At 33.3% G+C, this 27,783-nt stretch overlaps 2 protein-coding genes across 4 annotated transcripts in view; one reads left to right on the top strand and one right to left on the bottom strand.

Annotated features, from left to right (window-relative positions):
• The window catches only part of LOC124369946 (transcriptional adapter 1-like), a 29,888-nt gene extending 19,622 nt beyond the window's left edge, over positions 1-10,266 (top strand). Inside the window, exons 4-7 of the mRNA XM_046828149.1 lie at positions 572-766; positions 5,407-5,555; positions 8,424-8,580; positions 10,033-10,266. Of these exons, the coding sequence (XP_046684105.1) occupies positions 572-766; positions 5,407-5,555; positions 8,424-8,580; positions 10,033-10,146 (615 nt within the window). The 3' untranslated portion in view covers positions 10,147-10,266. The remainder of the gene's footprint in view (positions 1-571; positions 767-5,406; positions 5,556-8,423; positions 8,581-10,032) is intronic.
• A 5,635-nt stretch (positions 10,267-15,901) lies between these two features.
• The window catches only part of LOC124369945 (vacuolar protein sorting-associated protein 16 homolog), a 55,208-nt gene continuing 43,326 nt past the window's right edge, over positions 15,902-27,783 (bottom strand). For all 3 annotated transcript variants that reach the window (XM_046828147.1, XM_046828146.1, XM_046828148.1), the window contains one exon: positions 15,902-19,449. In XM_046828147.1, the coding sequence (XP_046684103.1) occupies position 19,449 (1 nt within the window). In that variant the 3' untranslated portion in view covers positions 15,902-19,448. The remainder of the gene's footprint in view (positions 19,450-27,783) is intronic.

Raw genomic sequence — 27,783 nt, 5'->3', positions numbered from 1 at the left:
ACCTAACCAAATGAACAGAAAACTTTTTTACAGAATGATTTTTTACGTTCTGTAGTTAAGAAGGTTTTGATTACTAATTTGTATAATTAATTATGAAAAGTTAAAAACAAACTAACCTTTATCAAATGCATGCCAATAGACTTCTGTATAGCAGTTCGAAACTTTAGAATTTTATTCCAGCTGTAAGTGTGCTTCACAGTAGTGTTAACGAAATGTGGTGAATTAAAACTGAGCACCAGTTTTGGACATTGTTTCAATGGTTTCACCAACAAAGGGGTGTGGTTTGGCTTCTGCATTGGCCCTTATATGAGAATGCTCAGTCTATTTCTTTCTCTGTTCTGTGTTTGTGACCCATTAGATGTTTAAAATAGCACATGTGCACCAGACTTTTGATTTAATTTCATGAAAAGAAAAAAATGCAGTATGACCAACTGTACCCAAACAACTTTTCGGCCTACACTTCTTTCTCTATAACCTCTCTGGTACTATTAAAATGAAAAATTATACTTTCTAATATTTAAAAGGAGAAAAAATTATAAGTAATAATATCATTTTATGATTTTGTCCATAGCAAACGAACGTGCAAGAGTTTGCTCCGACCCGCATCACCCAAAGGCCTCCAGATGATCCTCCACGCTACTGTGGTCAGGAACTACTCCTGCCAGACCAAGAACTGATCTATATGCGGCTCACTCTATCAGCTTGGGAACTAGGTCTCAAAGGAGCCGAGAGGGGAGCGGCTGAAATGCTGGTGGCTGCAGTCAGGGTTCGTTACGTTTCATTCATTGATTTTTATACAAATTTACTCAAAAATAATAATAGAATTCTGTTGACATGTAAAACCACTTGTATATTTAGAGGTAATTTATTTTAAATCTGGAAATTTCTGATAATTTTACAGTGTTCTAATCTAATTAGATTTGTTTTGGCTTCCATTCGTCTGTATACTCTACCTATCCTTACACTGGCCAGTAACACTGTTGCGCCATGGTGCATGGATCACGTTCATTACTTTCCAGATTCAGCATTGGACAATACCAATCTGTTACAAGTGTTTGTATATCTATACTCATACGTACCAGATCAAACTCCCTTACTGAAGTACGGACGATGGATATCTTACTCGAAGGTATTCCCTGAAGCTCTTAGGCCTACATTTTCATCTGATGTGTTATGAGTATGCCGAACTCTTTACAGTGTTTACAAGTAAGATGGACCAACAAAGCATAAAGATATTTTATGCCTGCTTCATATATTGTAATCAGCCTTGAGTCAGGGGCGTAAGTTATTGACATTCGTTACAGTCTAATAAAATGTAATTGACAGTAATATTCACATACAGATCAATCATTACAGGAAGCATTAGGGCAAGAGGTATTAAGAATATTGGTGTATATTACTATGTCTTGCAAGAAGACTGCTTTTCAGGAGGATATTGGAAAATTCTGTCACTCTAACAGTGGATATTACCAAGGCAAACTTGAACTTTTAAACGTGTGACCCATTTTTGAAAATAACATGTCACACTTAATGGTGGTATTGGTACTGTCAAAACTACTTAATTGACATGTACATGTAATAAACTAATTGAAATAATGGGGAAACATTGTAGAAGAAATTACTGACAAAGTAAAAGAAGCTGTATATTACTCAATATCTATTAACATCAGATGCATCTCACAAAGACCAACTTTCTTAAATTATCTGCTACATATACTGAAATATTCTTAAAGTTTGTACTACTTCTGGAGCATATATATCTGAAACTCTCTTCAATTAACTTTCATGCTCATTGTTAAACATGAGATTTTAAGTTATCAAACACAGTCTTAAAACAACATATCTAATATGAGCGAGAGATGCAATGGTTTTCAAGCTAAGATAAAGCATAATAAACAGTCTTACTGACATGCTTGACACAATTTTAAAAAGAAAAGAAAACTAAAAATTGAAATGTTCCTGCACATATTGATCAGTTGATAATACAACTAAAACTACTGTCCGCATCTGACTTGTTTGCGTGCGCGGGGTGAGGGGGACGAGGGTGAGGACTCCCCTCCACAGACAATACGTCACCGTTGTCTAGGCAACGGCGCTACTAGTCACCTCCGCACATTCGCCCGCGAATACCTTGTAGTAGAGAGTTGTGATTTCACCAGTGCACCTCAAATTTGTATTATTAAGTTTTAATGTATAACATAGTGTAAATTCATTAGATGAAAGGAAGTTTAATTTAATATAGTGTATATTTGTGAGTTTTTAGCTTTTCAAAATGGCTTCGGTTCGCAAGAAGGGACAGACAATTCACAGTGAGGCAAGGGATGTTATAAGGCGAGTTATTCAAAAGTGTGATGAAGAATCAAATACGGGTACTCTCCAACATAGACTGAAGCAGAGTAATATCCGGGTAGCTAATTACACGGGTATATCAGTGCGAAGTGTAACATCTATAAGGAAAGAAGGTGTCGAAGCCGGTAATGAAGCCTTAAGTACTCCTGGGAAAAAAAGACCATATTCAGAGGAAAAAAATTTCACATCGATGAATTTGACCAGAGAGTGATTCGTGATACCATCAATGATTTTTACATTGTACAAAAGAAAGTGCCAACGGTACATAAATTACTAACGGCAATTAAAGAAAAGATTAACTTTCCTTGGGGAGTACACACTTTACGACGCTTACTTCATACCATGGGGTTTAAGTGGAAGAGATGTGGAAAAATCAGGAACGTTTTAATAGAACGGCCTGATATAGTAAACTGGGGTGCTCGTTATTTGCGAGAGATGCAAAAGTGTAGGCACGAGGGTAAAGTTATTGTGTACCTAGACGAGACGTGGGTGGACAACAATTTAACTTTTGGAAAATGCTGGAGTGGTCCTGGTGTTCTTGGCGTCTTGGCAAACACGATTTCATCTAATAGACTAATAGTGGTTAGTGCCGGCACGAAAGATGGATTTCTTCATGACTGCAATTTAATTTTCAAAGCTGTCAGAGCTACCGGTGATTACCATGGTTAAATGAATAGCGTTAATTTTGAACGATGGGTTCACGAAAAACTATTGCCACATCTTCCAAAAACTTTACTTTACAGTTTTAGGATAAGAGCAAACAATGTTATAGCTCATGCAAAAAATGTCATTATACCCTAAATATAGAATTACTTAAATACACCAATTTCCTGGCGTTATAATGTGACAAGGCAAATAACTAATAGTTTTAGGCCGGGTAGTAGTGCGGGAAGTGACACCTGGTCGACAGCCTCAGCCAATGGCAGGTGCATTCCTTGAGCTCGCAAACAAGTGAGATGCGGACAGTATGGTCCAATACGTTCTAGGAATTTGGTAAACAATTTAGATTCCTTGAGGAAAGATAGTTAAAGCAATGTAAAGCCTTTCTGTCATGCCTTTGTGTCTAAATACAAAGATAATGTTGGTCAAATATGGCGCTTTGAAGAATGTTTACATCAGCAGTGTTACTGTAGACCCTGAATCCAGCCCTGAGATTGTATCATTACAACTGTTACGAAGAAAGTTAGATTAAAATTAATTATGCCTTTCTAACTTGTTTGTTAGAAGGTTAGAAAGACATGTACCGTTATTTAGTTGTATTTTATACAATACAATATTTCGCAACCCTGTTACTTGTTACTGGATAATAAAAGTTACATCCGATGTTCTTAGAACTAAATTCTCGGCGGATTAATAACCTAATTAGCACGCGTATTAAGTTTTTCTTTCGTGAACTTTGTAGCTGCCGAGCAACATCTCACACACCATGTCCCTAAGTAAAATTAATATTTTTGTATTATAAATGAACCCTTTCATGTGAGACATTTAATTTTGAATGTAATATAAAGTAAAGTTGTAAAGTAAAGTAACTTACCTTGGTTGATTTTTTATTTGGCAGATTAATATTGATAATAGTGAGGTGGTGTCCTTCTGACGAGACCACGTTGTCGTGAATCTTAATTTGTCTCGATAAATGGCTAATACCATTGTGATTTTGTTTTAGGCGAATTCAACTTTTAAGTTTCTGATTTTAACTTCGAGTCTCTGATTTCAATTGAGAGTCTCTTATTACAACTTCCAGTGCTTTTAGACTTCTAGTTTACTAATCTTCACTTTTTCCGACTACAGCTGCAATATCGCAAGATACTGACGCCCGCGCTTGTGAGTCGACATCAACGTGAAGGAAAGTCGATTTTAAAGTTTTAATAATTATTAAGTTCGTATGCAAAATTCCCATAGAACATTGGAACCATTAGGCCCAAACCCATGATATCATTTAGTTCTTTATCACCCAAATTGAGCGTTACCAGCAGTTTGAGGCCGAGAATTGTCATGCAGCAACATAATACCTGTAATGTATTACAGGGTTGTATGATCTGGGGTTATCAACTGGCTCCTAGTTCGACCCCTTTACTCAATCGACGAGTACATTCGGTGGAGGGAAGACCCGACTTTTCAAAATCAAAACTAATTTTCGTACATGGATTCATCAAGTTCCAACTCTTGCAAACTTTTGACGACATTTCTGTACTCAAAGTTCATGAAATAAAGAAATTTGTCTATTGTCTATTGTAATAATCGTTTCTTTATGTTTCCTTTCAATTGTGAACCGAAGTTTTCTCAAATTCTCACAGTAAAGTGCAGAATTTGTAGTTTAGCTCAACAAGAAAAAGTCATTTAGCTCTCCTTACCAAGTCATCATTCTAAACAGCATGCCGCATGCCACACACTTCGTATCACATCTGGCTGTTCATCCAAAGCATTTTCATTGCAAATTACTTGTCCTCCTTAATTCTCTCATCAACTCTCCCTACCAAGTCATCATTCTAAACAGCATGCCGCATGCCTCACACTTCGTATCACATCTGGCTGTTCGACCTTACGTATTAAACTGCTAATCCCCACATTGACACCATTTTGTCCTTCAGTGCACTTTCACAGTAAAGCCCATAAATCTGGAGGTGAATTTCACCACCTTAAACTTCCTTGCATTAAACAAAGAGAATAACAAAACGAATCTCATAGTTGGCAGGATTAATAATGGTTTTATACATTGTAAACGGCCGCAGTAAATATAAAACTAGTGAATTGTTAGATGGATTAAAGAAACAAGTGGCATGAGTAGCGCTGCAGTGGTATTAGAGTGAACAGTGCATACTTTCTGGATGTGGCTGAATTTGTTTTAGACGTTACAAACTTGATTTTTATTACTCAAAAAGCCACTTTTGTGTTAGCACTGGTTTGAAGGATGAGTAATTTGAACGGATTTTATTATTAGCAAGAAATAAAATTTATTTCTGATTTTTCTTTTTCCTACAACTTTTACTTTAGAAAAGAATGTAGAATAAGTAACTTAAAATTAAAAAAAAAACATTTCTTTTTCCATTAATGTTTCAGGTTTTTCTGAAAAATATTGTTACAACCGTAGTGAGCCGCAGAAACGGATTTCGAATGAGAGTTGATGGGATACAGCACAGCGTCGGGGTCCCAGTGCCAAATCCCTGGCTCAAAAATACGTCTGGTATTGTCGGCTCCAGGGAGGATGAGTTAGTTATTTTTAAATTAGTATTTAGATTTATTTTTAGATATATTACATAAATATGCATTTGAGATATGTCAAGCCAGGTAATAAAGAGTTAGTAATGTTTGGTGTAGAGAACATACTGTTTTACATGATTGTGTTTAATGTTAATATGGTAGCTACAGCTGCCCAACGTAACAGACGCATCATTATACGCAAAGAAGACATAAAGGCTTATCAAATACAGGTATAATCATATTAATTTTATGGTCATTAAACTTTATTTCAAGTCACAAGAAAAAAATTATACTTTAAGTTGGGTTTGGATTGTTTCTCAAAGTTTACTAAATACCTAGTATAACTTTAAAACATGTTGATCTACATCTGTAATTTAGAAAATAACGGTACGTCATTTAGGAAGATATTACATTTTTGGAGATTGAAAGTGTTTTAGTTGTCAGTTGCGCAGTGTGGTTTTTAGTGTAGTTTGTGGTACAGTGTGAAATATAAATTTAATCGATAGTTAGGTTGTCAAAGTGGATTAAAATAACAATTTAAAGATTCAACATGTCCATTTACATCGATAATTTGTGGCTTTGTAAAAACCTCAAGTATGTTGTGGAAAAATGAAGACTCCTTTACCATTTTATATAAAAAAATGTCATAACATTTTAGTAAACAAATATAATATAGTCATAAACTGGCATGGTAACACCATATATAGTAACGTTGTCTTTAATTCGGGGTTACCAGTGTTCACTTTAATGCAATCACGTAACATAAATTACTATGACAAATTACTGGCAGCAACACCACAAATCCATATAATGTTTTGAAAAATGTGTTAAGAAATGTTATAACATGATTGCAGATAATTTAGTCAAGTGATCATTTATACCAGTCAGTTCTACCCCTACAGCGTTTAACAGCGTAAATGTTATGTTTTAGTAGTAAAAATATGTCATTCTTCAAAAGAGCTTTTGTTCCATTCCATTAATAATTTGACTAATGCATATTCTTATTACAAAATATAGATGGCACTTCTCTAGGCCTACAACTTTAATTGGCTTCTCCTAAAAACACTAATCAACTTATAAACTTAGATGTATTTTTACTAACCCTTTCCGCACCATCCCATGTTCAATAAGTACTGCCAAAAGAGCCAAGGTAATTTTGAAGCATGTTGGAAGGGTTTACACATTTTAGCCTATTTTACTTTTACAACATAAGTTAATTATAACTTCTTTGTTATTAAAAAAAAAATTATGATGAAATTAAGTTGTCCAATAAAATAACATTTGATGGACAAACTACACATATAAATAAACAACAATTAATACATTAAATTTGGAAGTATTTTTAGTTTTTCCTCCAAACATTGCATACATAGAAGTTGAGTACGATGCTGGAATTACCAACGTAGTTACATAATATTAGTTATTATTACATTACATTACATTATATTAGTTTATTTTATAACATAAATGGAATTTCAAGAAAAATTTGATTTTATTTTACTTGTTATTATGGAATTAGTGTAGGGTATGGTTGTGTTTGAAGGCTTTCCGGCATTTGCACAAATTACAAATACCCACAATCTGACGTGGGTAAAATAGATTACCCACGTCAGGTTATGGGTATTATGGTTTTGCTCAGTCTCCTGTGAATGTGTTTATTTAGGAAATTGAGTACTTTCGTTTACCCACAACGCGTTCTAGGTATTTCGCTTCGGCCAATGTCCGAATAAAATGCTCACTAAGCGATGTGGGTAATTGACGTTGTCCACATCGCGAAGTGAGTAAAAATTTCGGACATTGTCCGAATTCGGAGTTTGAGTGTAACGTACATATTGAGTAATAAGAACTGAAAATGAAATCAAGATCTTCAATTAGTATTATATACTACATTACTAATACGTTTGTTTTCACCAAAAGAACCAGAATTCACATTTGATATTGTGACATAATTCTGTCACTGAGGTCATCATACATAACATTACTCCCATTCCACTTACAATTGGTGACGTATTTCAGCCTCGTTTACTTATTTTGCAATTTAAAGATCAGTAATTACATGAAATATTCTTCTGAAAACAAAATATAGAAGCCAAATATGAACCTAATCAGCACAATGATTGTTACAATGACTCAGACTGATCACTGAAACAGCTAGTAATGCTGATGTCAAACAAATACAATAATGCAGTGCCAAAGAGTTTCAAAATACTTACAGTTTTGTGGCGAGTGCCTCTTAGATTTGAATTTGGCGCGTAATCTATTGGTAGACGTGAACATGGTAGCCAGCAGCGCTGACCTTTAGGTCATAGTTTTAACAATGGGAGTCTCCTACTTTCAGGAATTCTACTAGACAGGTTCTGGTAGGATGATTCCTACCTAGGTTAGCAAGCGGAGAACGCAGGTGTTGGGTCGTTGTGCGGCTATCGGGTAGAGTGGACCGGGTAGAAGTGCATGTAAGTTGTCTAGACTTAAGTATAATTGTTAGGGAGCTTACGGAACCGTATCTAAATGATCTTTCGTCATCAAAGCTGGTTGGGTTTGGATAGGGGAAATCTAGTGGCTGATCCACGTTTAATAATTAGACCTCTGGAAAGGTGCCCTCTTCCGGTCGCGACGACACAAGGTGGCAGCTTATGATCTAACTAGTTGATTTTCAGTGAATATGATTACTTTGGAAACTGATAATCTTAAATATAGCATACGTACTTGTATTATAGATTTTGCATGTTTCTACTAAAATATCTGATGTCCGTATAGAGGCATGCAGAAGGTTAAAAATGTATTTCAGCGACTTACATAAAAAAAAATTCATTTTATCCAGTTATATTTCAAGTTTAATTTAATTGCATCTTATTGAGTAGCCTGTCTTTGTGTAGAACTAAGATGGAAATACTGGACACCGGAGAGAATGCTCCTGCTGCTCGGCCCTCTACCACCGAGCTCCAGCAGGACGTGGCCCTCACCTACTCTGCCAGCACCAACCCTGCCAAGAAACGTCCCATCACCGCAATGGAATGTTATGAGGCTCTACAGGTGTGTAAATCTAATAAAAGGGATACCAGAGAGGGAGACGCGTTTGCCTATTTTTAGAGAATTTCACATTATGACATTGCCTTGTGTGTACACACACACACACACACACACATAAATTACTTATATATATATATATATATATATATATATATATATATATATTATTGTCTAATGTAAGTTAAAGAAAATTTAAATGAATATCAAATCAGAGGAAATACACACAATTATAATACAAGAAACGTATATAAGCTTAATTATCACCAATTAGACTAGAAAAAAAACTAAGAAAAGTCACATTTTTATGGAATTAAATTGCCTGAAGGAGCTTGGTTAGTAAGTACACGTTAGTACGCTAAGGCACGTTTAAGTCTGTAATTAATAGTTGGTTAAAAGAAAAAGCATTTTATTGTGTCAATGAATATCTTGCCTGTGATACTAGTGATATACATTTTTAGACGTGTCTTATTCTTTCGTTGTTTTTATTCTCTTGTTATTGTGATTTGTTGTTGTCTATAGTGTTTTTGTTGTTAACTATTCATTATTCTTGTTAAATCTTACTTTATAACTATTTTAAACTTTAGGGTGGTTTTATGAAATATATATGTAATTATTACTGATAAGTATTTTGTCGAAGTCAATTGCATGTGTACCATGTTTAAAGACGAATAAAGATCTTGAATCTTTCCCACCTGCGGATTAAGCAAAACCCTCGTATCTGTAAGAAACGCATAGACCTGCTCTCTACCACATTCACTATTAATCCTAATAAGGTGTATTGTATGTATTATATATTATAAGTTTAGATATTTTGACCTAGTTTTAGTACTTTTATGTACCAATGACGAAATCTATTGTAATACAAGATATTATTTAACGGTGAATAAAATCTGAATCTTATAACTACAACTTTAAGTTACATGTCACGCTCAAGCGTCTTCAAATTGACCACTGCACGGCTTATCGCGGTCCACTTATCAATTACCGAATAGATTAAAAGATAAAACAATACATCGTAAAAGTAAACTGTGTATCAGTCGCAACAGATGGCAATTAACTGAAACACATTGGAGTTAATTAACGTATTTTCCCTAAGACTAGAACAAATTTGAAACCCAAAATCAATTCTAGGTTTCCTCATCACATGATTTGACAATGCAATGTCGTGTCAGTTGGCACGATTGTAGAATGAAAACGATTAGGTTAAATCAATATTAAGTGAAGTCGACTCAAAGTTTTGAATACTCACGTATTTACGTTATTCACAAAAATTAAAACATTTTCTCACAGGAGTCAAGTTGTTTGTTTTATTTTTCTTGATGCCATCAAGTAATTATGGATTTGAAATTCCATGGATGTAATACAGTATAATGAATTAGTAAAATGCGTATTATCTATTCTGTAGATAAAAAGCGTAAATATTTTTGTTAATATAAATTTCTCTTTGATATACAGATTTACCGCAATAGTGTATCTTCACATGGAGTATACTCAATCAACATGGAGAGGCTAACAGCTCAGATGTCACACCCCGGCTGGGATGACGTGGAGAACAACTTATCCAAGTGAAGTGCTATTTATGGAAGTCCACTTTGACTTTGACTTTTTTTTCTTTTTTTTTCATACATGCAAACCAAAGAAATGTCTAGACTTATGTACTGTATGTAATACATGATTTATAATGTTTCATTTGTTACTTTTTAAATTATTTTATGCCCTATGTCACCAGTTACTTTCATTAGGGGTCCTTTTTAAAATAACATGACCGTCGCAGTCTGGAAGGAAAATACACTGGAACCTCGATAAGTCGGATTAATCGGGACTGCGGCCGATCCGGGTTAACGAAAAATCCGGGTTAGCCGGAGAATTAGGTAAAAATTAATAAAATATGGTATGTACTTACAGATAAACTCCATTATACTGTAATTGTAAAAACATCAAATATATGTACATTTAATTATTATTAATCCTTACAGTACATTTATAACTGTTCATTTCCTGGTAAAAAAAACTCAGTCAGCTTTGGTTGTGCCAATGTCGTCTGCCGCTTGCGTACTGTGCGATCCCGCAGTCTCTTCAACATGAGCAATTCAGCCGGCGATGTTTCTGCCTGCCGCTCGAAATAAACCATTAGTTCGTTTAGTTTGGTCACTGCATCTCCATGAACCATCACTGGATCTTCAATGTCCCCGTCTGCCTCCTCAGCGTCTGATTCATTAGCATCAGGTAAAAACAACGCGATCACTTCCTCGTCAGTAAGTGGCTCATAGCCTCTGTTATTGTCTGCCCCTAACCACAGAGTAATGTCATTTTCATCGACTTCTGAGCAGCCATCAATATTTTGGAACATATTCAAAAGTTCTTGGGGCTGGACATCGTCTGGAGAGTCATTTTCCATATTACAGTTCCCCACTGGTTGAATTATATTTTCAGGCAAGTCGCATACACCCTTCCACAGTTTTTTCCAAGATTTAATTAAGCTGATTCTAGTCACTTGTTCGCAAGATTCTGCAATCATGTACATTACAGTTGTCACATTAAATGTTTTGAGAATCTCAACTGCACCGTGTTCTACTTCATTGTCAATGATTGTGCTTAACATCCGTCTTCTGTAAACCTTCTTGATTTTCTCGAGAACCCCCTGGTCCATGGGCTGTAATAGCACTGTTACATTAGGCGGCAAAAACTTGACGGTAATGTCCCCACTGACCAGCACATCTACAGACGGATGTAACGGAGCATTATCAATTAGTAGGATAGCTTTAATTGGCAACCCACAATCTTTTAAATATTTCGTCACACCTGGCAAAAAACAATCAAAAAACCAGTTTTTAAAAGTGTTGCTGTCCATCCATGCACTTCTTTGAGGCTTGTAGACAACTGGTAGAGAATCCCGATTTACGTTTTTCAGTGCTCGCGGATTTTTCGCTTTTCCTATTAAGAGTAGAGGAAATTTATGCTTCCCCGAAGCATTGCTGCAGGCCATTATTGTCAATTGGTCTTTGCTTTTTTGTATTCCTTTGCGGTTTTTTCAGTTTTTGAGGCCAAAGTTTTGCTCGGCAACATTCTATAAAACAGACCCGTCTCATCAGCGTTATATATTTGATCTGCCGTTAAATTTTCTTCTTTAACAAAATCTAAAAACTTGTTTTTATAGTCATCAGCAGTGCTGTTGTCCCCAGATAGACTTTCTCCTGTGATAGATAGTTGGCGAATACCATGCCGTTTTTTCCACCTATCCAACCATCCTTGACTCGCAGTAAAATTTGGTTCACAATCAGGCAACTGTTTATTCAGCTTGATTGCCTTTTCTTGAATGATAGGTCCAGACACTGGCAAACCACGTTCCCTTTCCGCACAAAACCAAACATACAAAGCGTCGTCAAGAGTCTCGTTTTTAGCTTTCTTAGCTTTGCACCGATTTCCCAAACTGTCTTTTGTTATCGTCTTGAAACAAAATTCTTCGATTTTAGTCCTATTTTTTCCAATCCGATACTGTAGATATACCGACACCATAAGATGCTGCAATTGTTTTTAAAGATCCGCCTTTATCAATCCTACCTAATGCCTCTACACAAATGAAGCACACTATCTGAAGCACGATTGCAGAACAGAAGCAAACAATACAGTACACTACACACACAACACGGGCACAAGCGAGCGGAGCTAGGTAGGAACGGTACTGAGGGGCCAGGCGTGGCGGTAGCGTGGGAGAGGATTTGGGGAAATACGCGTCTGTTAATGTTTCCGAGAATCCGGGACAATGACCGCCACTCGGCAGCCGTGTGCCATGAGTCACACACTCACTGTCGTACAGTCCCTTCAAATACTGATGCAACATCGATTCAAGGATACTATACCACTAAAAAATATTACGTTTTTATTATTGAAATGTTTGTCTGATTTTTTATTGAAAATCGGTCCGGGTTAGCCGGACTTCCGGGTTAACGGGGGCCGACTTATCGGGGTTGTACTGTACCTCACACCAAGTAAGAACTAGAAGTGGGACTGCATGGCATCAAATCATAGCTGCATTATTCCTGTACACAATAAGCCTTGTATTGTCCCAAGCACCTCCCCAGTCCCTCCTGAGGATCCTTCTATAGCCCCATCCAGCAGTGTCATTGAGCCATGTGACTCTAATTTAAACTTTTAAGATCTGACAATGGCAAAGTTTCAGCTATTGACAATAATATTAGACTCAGAAATCAAAACAGTACAATTTTTAAAAACAGCCCTGGCCATAGTGTTAACTCTAGGCTTGATGTAGAAATTGCTCAATACCTCATGGATTTTAATTTGGTTTTTTGTATGTACAAGGTTTAAAAACAAAATTACAGTTTTGGAAAGTTTCTTGATGAACATGTCTGATGTGTATGCAGTCTGCTTATCAGAACATTGGCTTGGGAACTGATGAAATTAAATTATCTTTCCCTGATGATTATTATTGTACAACTGCATATTGTAGACAAAATCAATGTTTGCTTTGATGTTACAAAAACCACTGCAACAATTGGTAAACTGCTCAATATTCTTAGACAGTATGATTTTTACTATTTAAATAATACTCCTCCCAGAGGAAAGAATTGTTTAGATCTTATGTCTAATACTCTCAATTCCCATTCCCTGATCATGATGGCGTTATTGTCAACATTAAGATGAGAAATAGGGCTTTTGCTGAAAACAATTACAACATGTGTAGTAGTGATTATCCAATTAAATGTTTTAATCATCAATGTGAGTTTGAAAATTTAGCTCTGAGGTTAGCTACTTACGATTGGCAAAGTTTAATAGATGTCATCAAATATAGGGGTGCGGAATGTATGTTTGAATTTTTATCTAGTGTTATCATTAATAATATACATATTTTTCAAAGTTATTATAAAATTTTCCAAAACTAATCAATAAAATGTGGTATAATGTCAATTTAAGGAAAACAAAAGAAATTAATTAATTCAAATTAACCTTTGGTGAGCCACTAACGTCTATGGACGTCATGGCTGAATATGTTATAACAGCCACAGACGTCAATGGGCACAAATGTACATTAATTGTTTAATTTTATTTAAATGGAGTTAAAATTTGTAAACGCGAATGTGACAATACAAGTTGATGTCAAAATAAGGCTTGCTGGGATACTGGTGCCGTATCGAGGTCAAAGGAACTAAAGCGTAGAGAAAATGGCGCGCGGTCTATTGTTTGTGTGTCACTGTCAGAGCCGCAGACGTCCCCTCACGCACACTCACTGCTTAGTCTCAGTCGGTCGGTCGGCGCCGCGCCATCCCTTGTGCTGCCTGCTGTGCTACGACGTAGTCGTCTCGTTTATATTGTAGTGTAATTTATTTTGTGGAAACTTATGATACGACATCAACCTGTAAATATATCGGAGCCTTGTAAATATAACTGCAAAACTTGTGCGGGAAATCCCTCTCTACACCCGGACACGTGCTTCGAAGAGTACCATACTAAAGTTGTTTATGGTTAAAGACAAAACTTGTAATTTAATTTATATATAAACTGTGAGGGAAAAAACTGCAGTTTATACAAACGTTTCATTAAAAAAAACAAAAAGTTTCATTTTAGGCAAATTTGTTTCAATTTTTAAATTTTGCATTTAAGTTAAATAAAGTATTAAATAATTATATAAATATTTTGTTTTTTGTCTTTTTTAATCCTTATTCAATGACAAACTTTAAATACATATTAGCTTTAGAGATATCAATACTTTTATTTTTAAACTTGGTGTGGCTTTTTAGGAAAATTGGGTAAATAATTTTTGGCCTGCAAAGGGTTAAGATTAGTTAAAGGAAACACAAGGTATACATGATTTCTAATATATTGCATATGCAATATATATATATATATATATATATATATATATATATATATATATATATGGATACAGCTTAATCTTTTACTCTCTCGACTTCTCAGAGGTAAACAGTAGTACCTTGGGGAAATATGTGTATACAGTGACTTATCTTGTGGAATTTTACCAGTACTTTATTTAAGCTCTGTTAGTGATGAGAAAGCGAAGATGGCATATTTCAGTTTCTTCATGCTCATTTATTATATGCAAATATATTATGGGCTAGTAGTGTGGATGCTGAGAAATGTTTCTTATGGCAAAAAAGGTCTACAGAATTTAGTTTCGGATATAGGGATAACTGCAAGTCCATCCTAACTAATGACAGTTCTAAATATTTGCATTAAAAAAAATTTAATGTTCACAATAAATATTATTCCAGAATTTAAAGGCTTTAATGACACACACAAAAAACCAAACAAGTCTTGCCAAAGATATAGTGTTACCTATCATGAAATTAGAAAAGTATGCTGAGAGCCATAAATGTTTGGAAATCAAATATTCAATAAACTTCCTGCAAATAACACTTACAATAAAAGTGAAATATTCTCACTGCCAACCACAACAACTCATATAACAGTGTTTTATACATTTCAAGATACAAAAGTTTGTATACAAAGTATTTTATATTAAGGAAACAATGTAGAACAAATTTAGATAATTTGTTCAGAATCCTAGTTAAATAATATTTATTAGCTTTTGTTCTAATAACAAATTATTTACTTTTTACTGGGCTTGATAAAATATTAAATTTAATTTACCTATTATTATTTTTGTAACTGGAAATATAAAGAATAACTGCCATACAATATTCGTCGTGTGTACATGTAAATAAATATAAGGGCAAGTGCTAGCGTTTCTAAGTAAGAAGCTAGGAAAGACCTGCCGTAGATTACTACCTGTCTTGTGAATTTTGAATTACATTTGGACCAAATATGTACGTACATTTTGTTGGGAACGTCAAAACAGTCATGCTTTTCAATATGTTATGTATTGAGTATATCACAGAGTACACACTTTATACAGAGAGGAAAATAGAACACTAAGAAACAAACCGGTTTCATCCACAGACCATGGAAACTGTTAATTCCTTACTAACAGGTTTGGAATCAAAATAAATAAAGCTGAAACACCTGATTTTATGCTAGATTACACTATGTTTTGTAGTCTAGGTGTCTCTGATGTCGGAACAATGTTAAGAGTTCATTTAGTGTCATCAAGTGTTTATTTTTTTAGATCTCTTCAGACAAAAATGATTCCAGATTTCAGGAATAAAAGCTGTGAGCATCAGATTCCAGACGATGCACTAAGAGGAAGATGAAACGGAGCTACTCTTTTGTTCTTGTTTTGCTGCTTGGTTGCCTCTTTTAAGTGATAAAAACAGTTAAGTTACAAAATTAATTTAAATGTTATCAACAAAGGAGTTTGGGTTAGGAATATTCATTAATACGAAACAAGTTTCTAGTGTACAATTTTATTTATACAAAGCATTTTACACAAACCCCGTTAAAGAGGCATAACAGATTATCAAAGTACATGAATTTTGCACATCACTTGTTATTTTCAAGTTTGACTCTGCATCTGACCATTTCCAGACTCTTCGTCTGGCAGGCCGTATTCAGGACTTCCTCTATTACAAAACACACAATCTTTATTAAAAAATATACTTACTATATACATATGACCTTAGAAAAGTATGCACGATGTGAATATTGACCTGTTAGAATATTGCATAGCATTAAAACAGACTTGTTATGGAGTTTTAGTGTAAAATACACCTTTCTAAGAGACCCTTGATTGTTTTGTTAGAAAACTAAAAATAGGCAATTGGTGCAGAATTTATCTGTCAGTGAGATGGTATAAAACATTACACAACATTATCGCACTGTACGAGTTATAAAAATTGCCAAAGTTTTTTACGGATCTAAATGAAAACGACTTTGGTACGTGACATTACCCTTTTATTTAAACCTTTTCTCTATATGTACACCCACCCCTCTCCTAGCAACAGGGTGTTTTAATTTGATTATGGGATTAAATTAAGTTAGCCTATCTCTCTACAAATCGGTTTAAATAATAAGCTGCTAAAAGTTCATTAACTTTGTTGTCATTGTCCTAAAACAAACCGGTTAGCTCCCGTACTGTCCTAGCCGGGTAACATTAATTACATTTCTCTTCCCACACCGATCATAGAGGATTCTAAAATCTCACTATAATTAATTTACTTCTTCTGGATATTTTACTATTTGAATTAATAAATAACTTAAACTGAGAATAGCAACTTAAGTGTGTTTGTTTAAACTATGAACAGGAAAACAAATATATGAATAAATCTATAAACCATAACAATAATTTGTATTTAACTCAATAACTAGAAACGATAATTTTTTAAAGTACTGTTGCACTGCAACGTACTTAAATTTTCAACAATGATACACAAACAGAAGATTGACTTAATTAACAAATGTACGTTATACACAGATAAACTAAACCTAATACTAATGTTTTAATCTGTTATTGCAGTTATCAAAGAGATTCACTATGTTTTCACAGGCTTAAATATATTTTAAAGCTCTTGATTTGATCAAATAAATTATATTATTCAATATGTAATTCAGTAATGGGCATCTAATCAAAGAGCATCTGTTAATGTATGGTACATACAAATAATAATACTAAATAACAATAATACATATTTTACACTATAAAGAAACAAGATCAGTACACTAGAAAACAACATTAAATGTACAGGGAGATGATTACGTATTTATTTAAAGCTAACTAACTTTATGCTGGTCTATGTAAAAATTGTCTGATAATTACAAAAGTAGTTGTAATTTCAATGTCTTAAACATTTAAATTTTTTATTCATAAAGATAGATTCATTGTCATTGATAAAACAATTTTTGCCAGTTTAATACAGTAGTTAAACCTGCTATTTAAGAACAAGAAACTTCCTCAGATGTACTGATACCTATTTCAAATTCAACTTAAAAAGACAGTTAAACAGCATTTAAACATTCTCTTTCACGTGTATCACTTAAAGACATATCATTCCAAGCTGGACAGTTTGGCATTATTTTTTATTAATAATGTAGTCAATTAAAATTTTAATACTAGTTTTATCGCAATAAACTAATCTAATGTTTCCTAAAATATCCACATTAATTAACTTTTACATATCTTTTTATGCATTGAAAAATGCCTTCACAAATGCCTTTTTCTATCATCAAATATATGTAATCATGTATCAACTAAAGTTCAATTTTTGTTAATTTCAACATTGCATCCCAAGCAAGACTTGGACACTCTGTATACATCACTAATCGGTGATGGGAAGTGTATATTATACTTTATTAATTGGCATATTCTGTTTCAAATTTTAATTTAAACAATCAAGGCTGGCTGTGGCACAAAAGGCCTGAGACCTCTGGGGATTCCGTGTGTGGTCTAGTGGTTACAGACGGAATCAAACTGAGCAATAAAGGTTTCAAAAATATTTAATACCCAAAACGGGATAAGAGACAAGAACCAGCCGATAATTACGACTCCCCCTGCAAAGCCTACTTGCTAACTGCACCTTTAATGTCTCACACTGTTAAAAAAAACATACTAAAAAAGTATTAATAAAACAGTTTTTGGCAGATTTTAAGTTGGGGAACATAATTTCTAGGCGTTGACCATCATGATCGGACAGTAAAATATCACAATGGTGACACACATTAAATTACTATGGACTTTTGTAACTATAAAATTATCAATTGCTGCTTTGGAAGTTTAAGAAATTCTGGTTGGAAAATCTTCTAAAAATAATTCATATACTTTTTGAGTATATTTTTTTAACACTGTGTGATCTGATACCATTGTAAATTTAATGAGTACAGAGAATTTTTACTTTGACTTTGAAACAATATATATCAGGCCCAAGAGCATTAAACAACAGTTTATTTGCCAAACCCCAGGCTTGCAATGATATGTTTCGTACTATAACTGAACTATTATTTAGATTAAAAACAAGAATAACAATGCATGCATAAATCTCTGAGAAATAACAATAAATTCAATTTAACTTAATAAATACAGTCATGTTTTACGCTACTTTTGTTATTCAGTGAAATATACGCAAATATTTTATATTTTTAATTACTGATATACAAGTAGATTAAATTAACTAACAAATGTGCATTGTATACAGACATAAACCAAACCTAAATCCAGATATTTGATATACGATAGAAACTCTTCCTTGAATTATAACCTTCAAACAAAGAAACTCTTGATATGGCATGCAAATAATAATATAATAAAATTTAATTTTTTAAACATTTATATATGAAACTGCTTAAAATTTAGGAGATATTTTGATTTAGTACATTATTATTAAGCAGTAAATTAAATTGGTAAACAATCTAAATAGCAACAAGAATATTTATATTAATCTGGCAGTTATTTATTTGAAAGAAATTTTATAACTTGTAATAGTTTCCATATATTTAAAATTATAAATCTGTGAAATAAATTTAATTATTCATACATACAAATTAGAGATCATTAGAGAAATTTTCAAGTCTGGAAAATTTAGTAATCACTTTCAAAACCTACAAATGTAAATACAAATACTTTTTATAAATACGTTATCAAATTTACTGGTTTTACTCTCTACCAATTTTGTAACCAAACATGGTTTCATAAAGCATGTGAGAGAAATTAGTTATAATAATATTTAAATTACAGTTCAGAGTGGAAAGCATTTGCGAGGTGACAGGTAGGTTTTGAAGTCATGTAGTTTACAATATTAAATGCTTTAACATTATCGCCTTAAACTAATAACATTTAGCTACCTATATGATCCTGACAAGATTGGCTATTTTGGTTGGATCCAGATAATTAATTAATATAAATTAATACTAATAACTTTAGAGTTTTTATCCAAGTATGGCAACAGACCAAATCACATTTCTTCTTCGGGGTTGCTGACTCAGGGTTCTTCTTGTTAACTTGCTTTTCTGTTGACATAAAGATAAACAATTAACACAAGTTCTTAAAACCTAGAAACTAAAATAATAAAAGTTAATAATAAATTAATAAGCCTTTTAATACAGAGTAAATTAAATTTTTATTTATACACTTACAAAATTTATTCTGAGCAAAATCATTCAAAGTTCTATACTCTAGTGACAGAACTATAAAATTTAATTTTATGATGGTCATTCTAAAAGTCAGTAAATAATTTAAAAACATGAATCTAAAGTTTGTAGTTTTTTATTATATACATTTGAAAGAACAACTCTTAAACTGTTTTTAACATAGTTGCAATTTTCATTTAAGCACTTATGTTATCTAGATACAAGATTATCAATATATTTTATTACAATTCTGTTGCCTGTTAACATTGTGGCAACGAAGTAAAACCCTAATCTACTGATTGTCTTTTTGTTTGACTCCTACATAAAAAAACCATGTTTCACCACCAGTGACATTGTGATTAAGAAATTTTACACCTTCATGTTACTGAGTAAGAAAGTTTAGAACTGATTGCATTTATCTTTATTTTCAGTTCATTTGGACACAAAATTACGACATTCAAGTTTCTCACAGTTTCCAAATTTCGTACACTTTTTGTTGAAAATTCTTGATATCTGCATTAAATGCTGTGAAAGATCTGTCATTGTGAACCTTTGATTTTTCCTATCCAAATGATTGATTAGTTCGAAGAGGGAACTACAGAAGATCGGCCATTTCACTTTTCTTTGTGAACATTATTTTGTACTTCATGAAAAACTTAGTACCTTTTTTAACTACAGTATAGGTCATAATGTTTTCTCCTCACACAGAACACAATTAATAGTAAATACCAGATATATTTTCTTTGCCCAACGAAACTATTGATGCTACGTACTTCACAGTCAACAGGAGAGTTGATTGCAGTGGGCATTTTGAACACTAGTGTAGTGCACTAAAAATAGCCTAAACATATAGCACCACCCAGCACGATCCCTGTCTCCACGATATGATGCCTGACACTCCCATACCAGTATTCAATATTTAGAAAACTTATGATGCATTCAGATTGCCCTTACAGACATATCAAGGCCATAACTTGTCTAGCTGCGCTATGGCATCGGAATGAGTGATGACATCTTCCGGTTCTTAATTATCAGAATCGTTTTCACTGCCTCTGTTGCCACCGAAGAGCAAGCTGCTGATACAATTTCTGTATTGGTCACTCACCAACAACAATGCAGCAATCGTAGCGTAGTAACGCATCAGTTAGTTGCTTAACGCGGTTTGAACCGGCTGGGTTCAGAATATTGTGACACGGTTAGTTTTACTTCATTGATGACAAACTGTTGCAATAGTAATCCTTCTCAGTACAAAAAGAAACTGCACGTTTATACATTATGTTCATGTATTCGATCATGCAGGCAGTAGTGTGAAGAATCATTCGTGGGATTATGCCTGAATCCCTCCTCATAGTGGATGCTGACCACTTTAAGTTTTGTAAGCGAAGGCTCAAAACAATGAGATTTTACTAGGCTGCTAATCATACAAGCCAGCTGCGTATGGCTGCGTACGATAAGTGGACGGCTTAGTCGATTGTGATTGTAATCGTGTCCATACCGATACATGTCTGAACTCGGGTTGACCCTTCAGGAAGTTCAATGTCGGGACAAGGAAACAGTCTGTCTGATGTATTCAAGTTGTTACACATTATTCTAAATGCCAGACACATATTAATAGAAAAACAAACCAAACTAACAGTTCAACAAAAATAGTTTCATCTTGAAAAAATGGACTACCTCCATTCTGTAAAACGCGAACCAGATACCTTGAAGATCTGGATAAACGAGGTTGTACTGTATTGCTGTATGACTATTTCAAATTTGTCCTTATATGACGTAAAAAATACAAAATCAGATTAGTTTCATTAATGTATTTAATTATTCATTCGAACATATTTATTATTATTTAATTGAAGTGGATATTATTCTATAATGAATATTTAAATTCATTCTAGTATTTTAAGTGTGATGACATATCACCTGTCATATAATTGTTACATATGATGCTTTAGACAAAATATGAAGTCACCTATCTCCAGTTGCGTTAAGTCACATCATGCAACTGCAGTAAGAAATGTGAATATGAAGCCATGGTGATAAGAAGTTGCATCACAAAGAGCAGCCTATCTGGCAAATGGTAACTAAACACTACCTCATGCAAATTATAACCATGATTAAGAACCAATTAATTATAATTGAGACCTAAACAAATAGTGGTGGTTCGGAAGTCACCTTTACGCCCTTGGTCCCCAGGTTAAGTGTTAGAGAGGGCTTCTTAACCCTAACTTCGCCTGGTAAAATAAGTCATCTTTACTTTACTTTAAACAAGACGAGAATACTTTGCTAGCAGAAAATGTGTCATTGAGTAATAAATTTTACCTGAAATGCATAAACGCTATCAAATTATCAGAAGAATCTAAAAACTAACTGTTGTCACGATTAAGTGACTCAGAACTTACTAAAATAGCATGCTTTATAATAATTTAAACAAAATTAATACACAAAAACAAGTGTGAAGGGAAAATAAGAGTATCCCACAGAATTAGATTGAGTTGGTAAGATATTAAAAAGACATTTTGCAGTTATTATAAGAGTAAGATATAAAATATTAAATTGTTTATTGAAGGACACACATAGTTTAGGTTATTTACTTATTAGCACACAGTCTTTATCCTTACTAAGTTTCGAGGATTGTTATCCATCCTCTTCTTTAAATATCAATAAAGCGCAATGCTGATTTTATATATGAGTTGTTATGTGTTGTAAGTCTTACAATGCATTTTTGTAGGCTTAATTATCAGATTTTTACTTTCTTCCCGTAGACTTTATGCAAGAAAAAGTATTGTGTTGATAAGGATTGTATTTTAGTTTTCAATGGAAATAACAAGTGTAGGACCACCACGCTTTACCAATCATACATCCATAAAATTGTCTTTTCAAGAGATTTAGTTTTGATTTATGAAAATGTAATTACAACTAAAGCAAACAAGAGCCTCATTCTAGACCGTCCAAAACTCTCTATTGCTGTGGAACAAAATACATTTTATAATATGTGTTGGAGTGAGTTTCTGGTATATTTTAGTACAGTTTATTTGATAAAGTATTTTTACTTAAATGTTTGGATTTCATACTTATGGTAAAGGAAGTAAAAATTATGAATGACAACTGTTTATGGCCAATATGGTGTTTTTTTCACTTATAGTTGTAATGCAATCTAGTTGTAAGTATATCAGTTGTAAGTAACAGTTGTAAGTATATCAGTCGTTATCGGACACCAGATTTGCTGGTGGCTGGTCCTTGATTCTGGGCCTTCCCCACACTGATTTATTGAGTAAAATCAATTTTATCTATTTCTCTTTTTTTAATGCTGGTATATTTGCATCTTGTAAAATAACAGTTTTTAATAGGATTTGAGCGCAGTCTTAAATATTTAATTAGAAGTATTTATTATTTTTTAATTTTATGCAGAATACATGGTAGTGATACGGATTTATTCATTAACAAACAGTGTTATATTCAATTCAATTCAATTGAAAACTCTTTATTCATTATTGCACGGGTGTACATTGAATAGTGTCGGTGACAACTAATCCTAAATAGGTAAAACTAAAGCTAAAGTTTTTACAGATTTATACAGTGATGTTGCCAATATTTTGCAAAAGTAATTCATCGATTCCATATATTGTCAGGTTAATTAAAAAAACTTTTAATAATTGTGAAAATGTATGCTGAGATGCACAATTTTTAATGTGATTGGGAATGCATTTAAAAAATGTTAGACCATTATAATAAACATTTTTCTTAAAACATTCTAGTCTGTGTTGAAAAAATATTGTTTTTTGTCCCCCCAAGTCTTATAATTATGTGTTAAACATGTGCAGTTCATATCAGCCCGTGAATTTTTTTTACCAAGTAAAATGGCATCACAGATATATTGCCCATAGACGGTCAAAAAATTCTCAATTCTTTAAAATAATTCCTAGCAAAATTATCTGGCTTCAGATTAAAAATACACCTAATTACTTTTTTCTGAGCTTTTAAAATCTGATCCTAGTTTTCTTACTTAGTTGCTCCATAAACTGATAATGCAATTATATATAATACCAAAACCAAAATATTTTGACAGAAGCTGGTTTTTAAGTTGCCCAAGTATTTTAATACAGAAAACAGGAACAGCAGCTTGTGTAGTCACCATACATTTGTAAATTACAATAACTTCTATAAAGTTCGGACAGCTGTATCACACACAAATATTTTACAGTTTAGCATGTCACGATGGATAATACAACAGTCAGATACAATATTTACATCAAGGTCAGTATAGTACGGAATATGTTAGAAAATGAAATTGGGATTTAGTCATTGCTTCAAATAAAATTTAAACTAGTGCAAACAATTTTAAAAGTATAGTTGAAAAATTATGCGCAGGACAGCTAAAACATGTTTACATAAGTCTCTTCTTACTAAGTTAAAACTCTGGATTAGATTATGCCTGGTTTACAAATAGATTGATTAGAAATAAAGATTAATTAAACGTTAACTAAATAGGTTAGCAACAGTCTTGTAATATGTAACCTATTATATTAACTATTTTAAACCTTATTAGGAAAAAGTAAATCGTGTTGAAATACTCAAAGCTTTATTTATAAAACAATTATTGAGCTGTCAGAAAGAGATAAAATAAACTTTCTTTTCCAATAGAGAAATTTATACAAGAGATGGACGGTAACACTTCTCACTAAATATGAATTGGTATTATCTCTTAGTGTCTCTTGAATTGGTTTAAGTATTTTACTCCATATCACATAATAAATCTTTAAAAAAGATTGTGGAGGCAGCATATACTCATGGTTTGTAAGCTGATAGAAACAGAAACATATCAATCTGTAAAGCAGAATAGTGAAGCCAAATAGATTACAGAGTTATCCAGGGAAGTACATTTGGTCCTGTTCTATTCTTGACCTATATTAACAATTTTGCTAAACTTCACATAGAGGGGAGTTATTACTTTTACATATATAATATAACCAGTGCTGAATTCTCTAAATGTTTGGGAATTACGTTTGATAAATGAATATCCACATACATGTATATATTACGTAAATCTGATGTATGTTGTTCATTCACATGAACATTCAACTTTTCATACATGAGATAAAACAAAGATTCACTGATAACACAAACAGTAGTTGTTTGGGTACCTTGATGTAAGGAATTAAGATTCTACTAAATTGATCCGTTTAACAATATTGTTAACTTCCTTTGACTAGATAGTGTGTTAACTACATTCTCGGAAACACTTCACATGTTTTACTGGACAGGGTTAATATGAACAATTTATAAACAATTAAGGCACAAGTTTCATTAACACACTGCACCTAAACTGGCTGTTAAGGTTTACTAGCTGGTTTACAACAATTTGTAAAACATGTAGTTATTTTTTAAACAAATATATATACATATATACAGGGTGATTCATGAAGTTCTCCCCCCACTTCTACAGCAAATTGTATTAGTAAAAATAATGAAAAAATGTTATATAAACATAGGTCCGAAAACGCTTCGTTAGCGAGTTACAGCTAGCGAAAGATTTCGCCCTGAATTCCTGGGTAAAAAAGTAAAATAAAGCCATACTGAACTTTTGGAAAGGTTAAATTAAGTAAGAAATATCGTGGATTCTTATGTATTTTTACCTGATAAAGCTAATAAAATAGGTTTCAGAACTGTACCTGTAGTAGTTTTTGAGGGATTCAGGGTTAAATGCAAAAAATTGGGGCACGAAACAATGTTTTTTTTAAGTTTGATGTACAATAAACTTTGTTAAATTGGTAATAAATACATAAAATCAACAAACATTAATTGTAGAGAATTTAATTTTGAGAAAAATTGATATAATCAAAGTCTAAAATAAAACAGAAATAAGTACCAAAAATCGATTTTATTCAGTATAATACATTACTAGCTGTAAAGAAATACCGTACGGTATTTAGTTACAATAAAAAAAACAAAATATTTGTTCCTTAATGATGAGATAAATTGAGAAAACAAGATTAACTGTTAAAATAAATTTGTTTGTAAATAAAAATATCATGTTTTATTACGTTGTATTTTTTTTTTAATAAAAATTTACATCAAATGTTCGAAAATAAATGAAGCAAACATTTTCCCATTATTGCTTACTAATCATCGAAATGCAGTTTTTTGTTTTATTAATTTCTAAGTTGGTAACGCACGAATAAACAGCTGATCAACAATGGTATTCTGTACTGTTACGTTAGAACTGTGTATTAGTGGTGTTTTGCAAGCTACAGCAGGAGATCGGGTTCTGTGAATCGTGTTATTAAATGCAATTTTTCTGTGAGTTATAATTCGATTGTTTATTCAGCGAAAAAATGCCTTACTTATTTACATCAGAGGAATACGCTGATATGGTTTTTTATTTTGGGTTACTGTAATGGTAATGCTAGAGCTGCTGTAGAAGAATATAAACTACGTTACCCTAATAGGAAGATTCCAGATACCAAAACAATTTCAGTAACTTTTCGTACTCTTCGGGAAACAGGATCACTACCAAGTACTAGAAACCAATTATGAACGAGCTGTCCAACTTGATGATGATATTGTTATTAATGCTGTTCATCGCAGGTCCAGGTGTAAGTACACGACGTATTTCTAGGCGGATAGGAGTTTCGCAGTCAACGGTGTGGAGGTCACTTAATCGAAACAAATTTTATCCGTTTCATAAACAAAAGGTTTCAACATCTACAGCTAGGGGATGGTCCGCTTCGCTTGGAGTTTTTGCAACTTTTTGAATATTAATAATCAACTCTACAAGCGTATTTTTGTTTACGGATGAGGCACAATTCACTCGGGATGGTGTCAATAACTTGCACAATGAACACTCATGGGCAGAAGAAAATCCACATGAGGTAGTGGAACAGAACTTTCAACACCGATTTTAGCGTCAATGTCTGGTGTGGCCTTTTGCACAGTCGGCTGATTGGGACCTTTCATATTACCTGGACGCCTAAATGCTGAGTTCTATTTGCATTTCCTTCAAGAAGAGTTGCCGCAGCTGTTAGAGAATGTTCCTTTACATCTCTGACAAAATTTGTACTTCCAGGCATGACGGAGCACCTCCCCACTTTTCACGTGCCGTTTCTGCTTACTTAAATTCATCAATTTCCTGGACACTGGATTGGTCGTGGAGGGCCTCACCCTTGGCCACCAAGATCACCAGATCTATCTCCATTGGATTATTGCATCTGGGGATGGATGAAAGACATTGTATACAAGACAAAAGTGAATTCTCGTGATGAATTAATTGCCCGTATTATGGATTCGGCTGTGCAGATACAGGAAGTCCTGAAAAATTAAGAAACGCAACAAAAGCAATACACAAACGTGCTGCAAAATGTATTGATAATGATGGCCTCATTTTCGAACATCTATTATAAAAAGGTGCGTACGGTTGGCCTAACCTGATTAATTTTGCTTAAAACTAGTAATGTATTATACTGAATAAAATCGATTTTTTCGTACTTATTTCTGTTTTATTTTAGACTTTGATTATATAAATTTTCTCAAAATTAAATTCTCTACAATTAATGTTTGTTTGTTTTATGTATTTATTACCAATTTAACAAAGTTTATTGTACATCAAACTTAAAACAACATTGTTTCGTGCCCCAATTTTTTGCATTTAACCCTGAATCCCTCAAAAAACTACTACAGGTACAGTTCTGAAAACCTATTTTATTAGCTTTATCAGGTAAAAATACATAAGAATCCACAATATTTCTTACTTAATTAACCTTTCCAAAAGTTCAGTATGGCTTTATTTTACTTTTTACCCAGGAATTCAGGCGAAATCTTTCGCTAGCTGTAACTCGCTAACGAAGCGTTTTCGGACCTATGTTTTATATAACATTTTTTCATTATTTTTACTAGTAAAATGTGCTGTAGAAGTGGGGGGAGAACTTCATGAATCACCCTGTATACAGGGTGTATATTATGTCTGGAAACACCCAAATATATCCTTTAATAAATTTAAATATAAATTTGAAATCTCTTACAATCGTGATAGAGATTGGGCATCTACTTTTTTGGAACAATGTTTTGTTATGTCACACCAACGGGGGACGTCCTGCCGAGGGTATCGTGAATATTCTTAATGGAAGCCTATACCTTGTGATACATAATTTTAAAGGTAATAGCTTACTGAATTGAATGCCACAAAACCGCATCTCAAAGGAATTATTCTATCAGAAAATAGAG

This window comes from Homalodisca vitripennis, chromosome X (assembly GCF_021130785.1).
Source record: "Homalodisca vitripennis isolate AUS2020 chromosome X, UT_GWSS_2.1, whole genome shotgun sequence".
Lineage (NCBI taxonomy): Eukaryota > Metazoa > Arthropoda > Insecta > Hemiptera > Cicadellidae > Homalodisca > Homalodisca vitripennis.
Note: the sequence above shows the minus strand (reverse complement) of the source record. Positions and strands in the feature narration are given on the sequence as shown.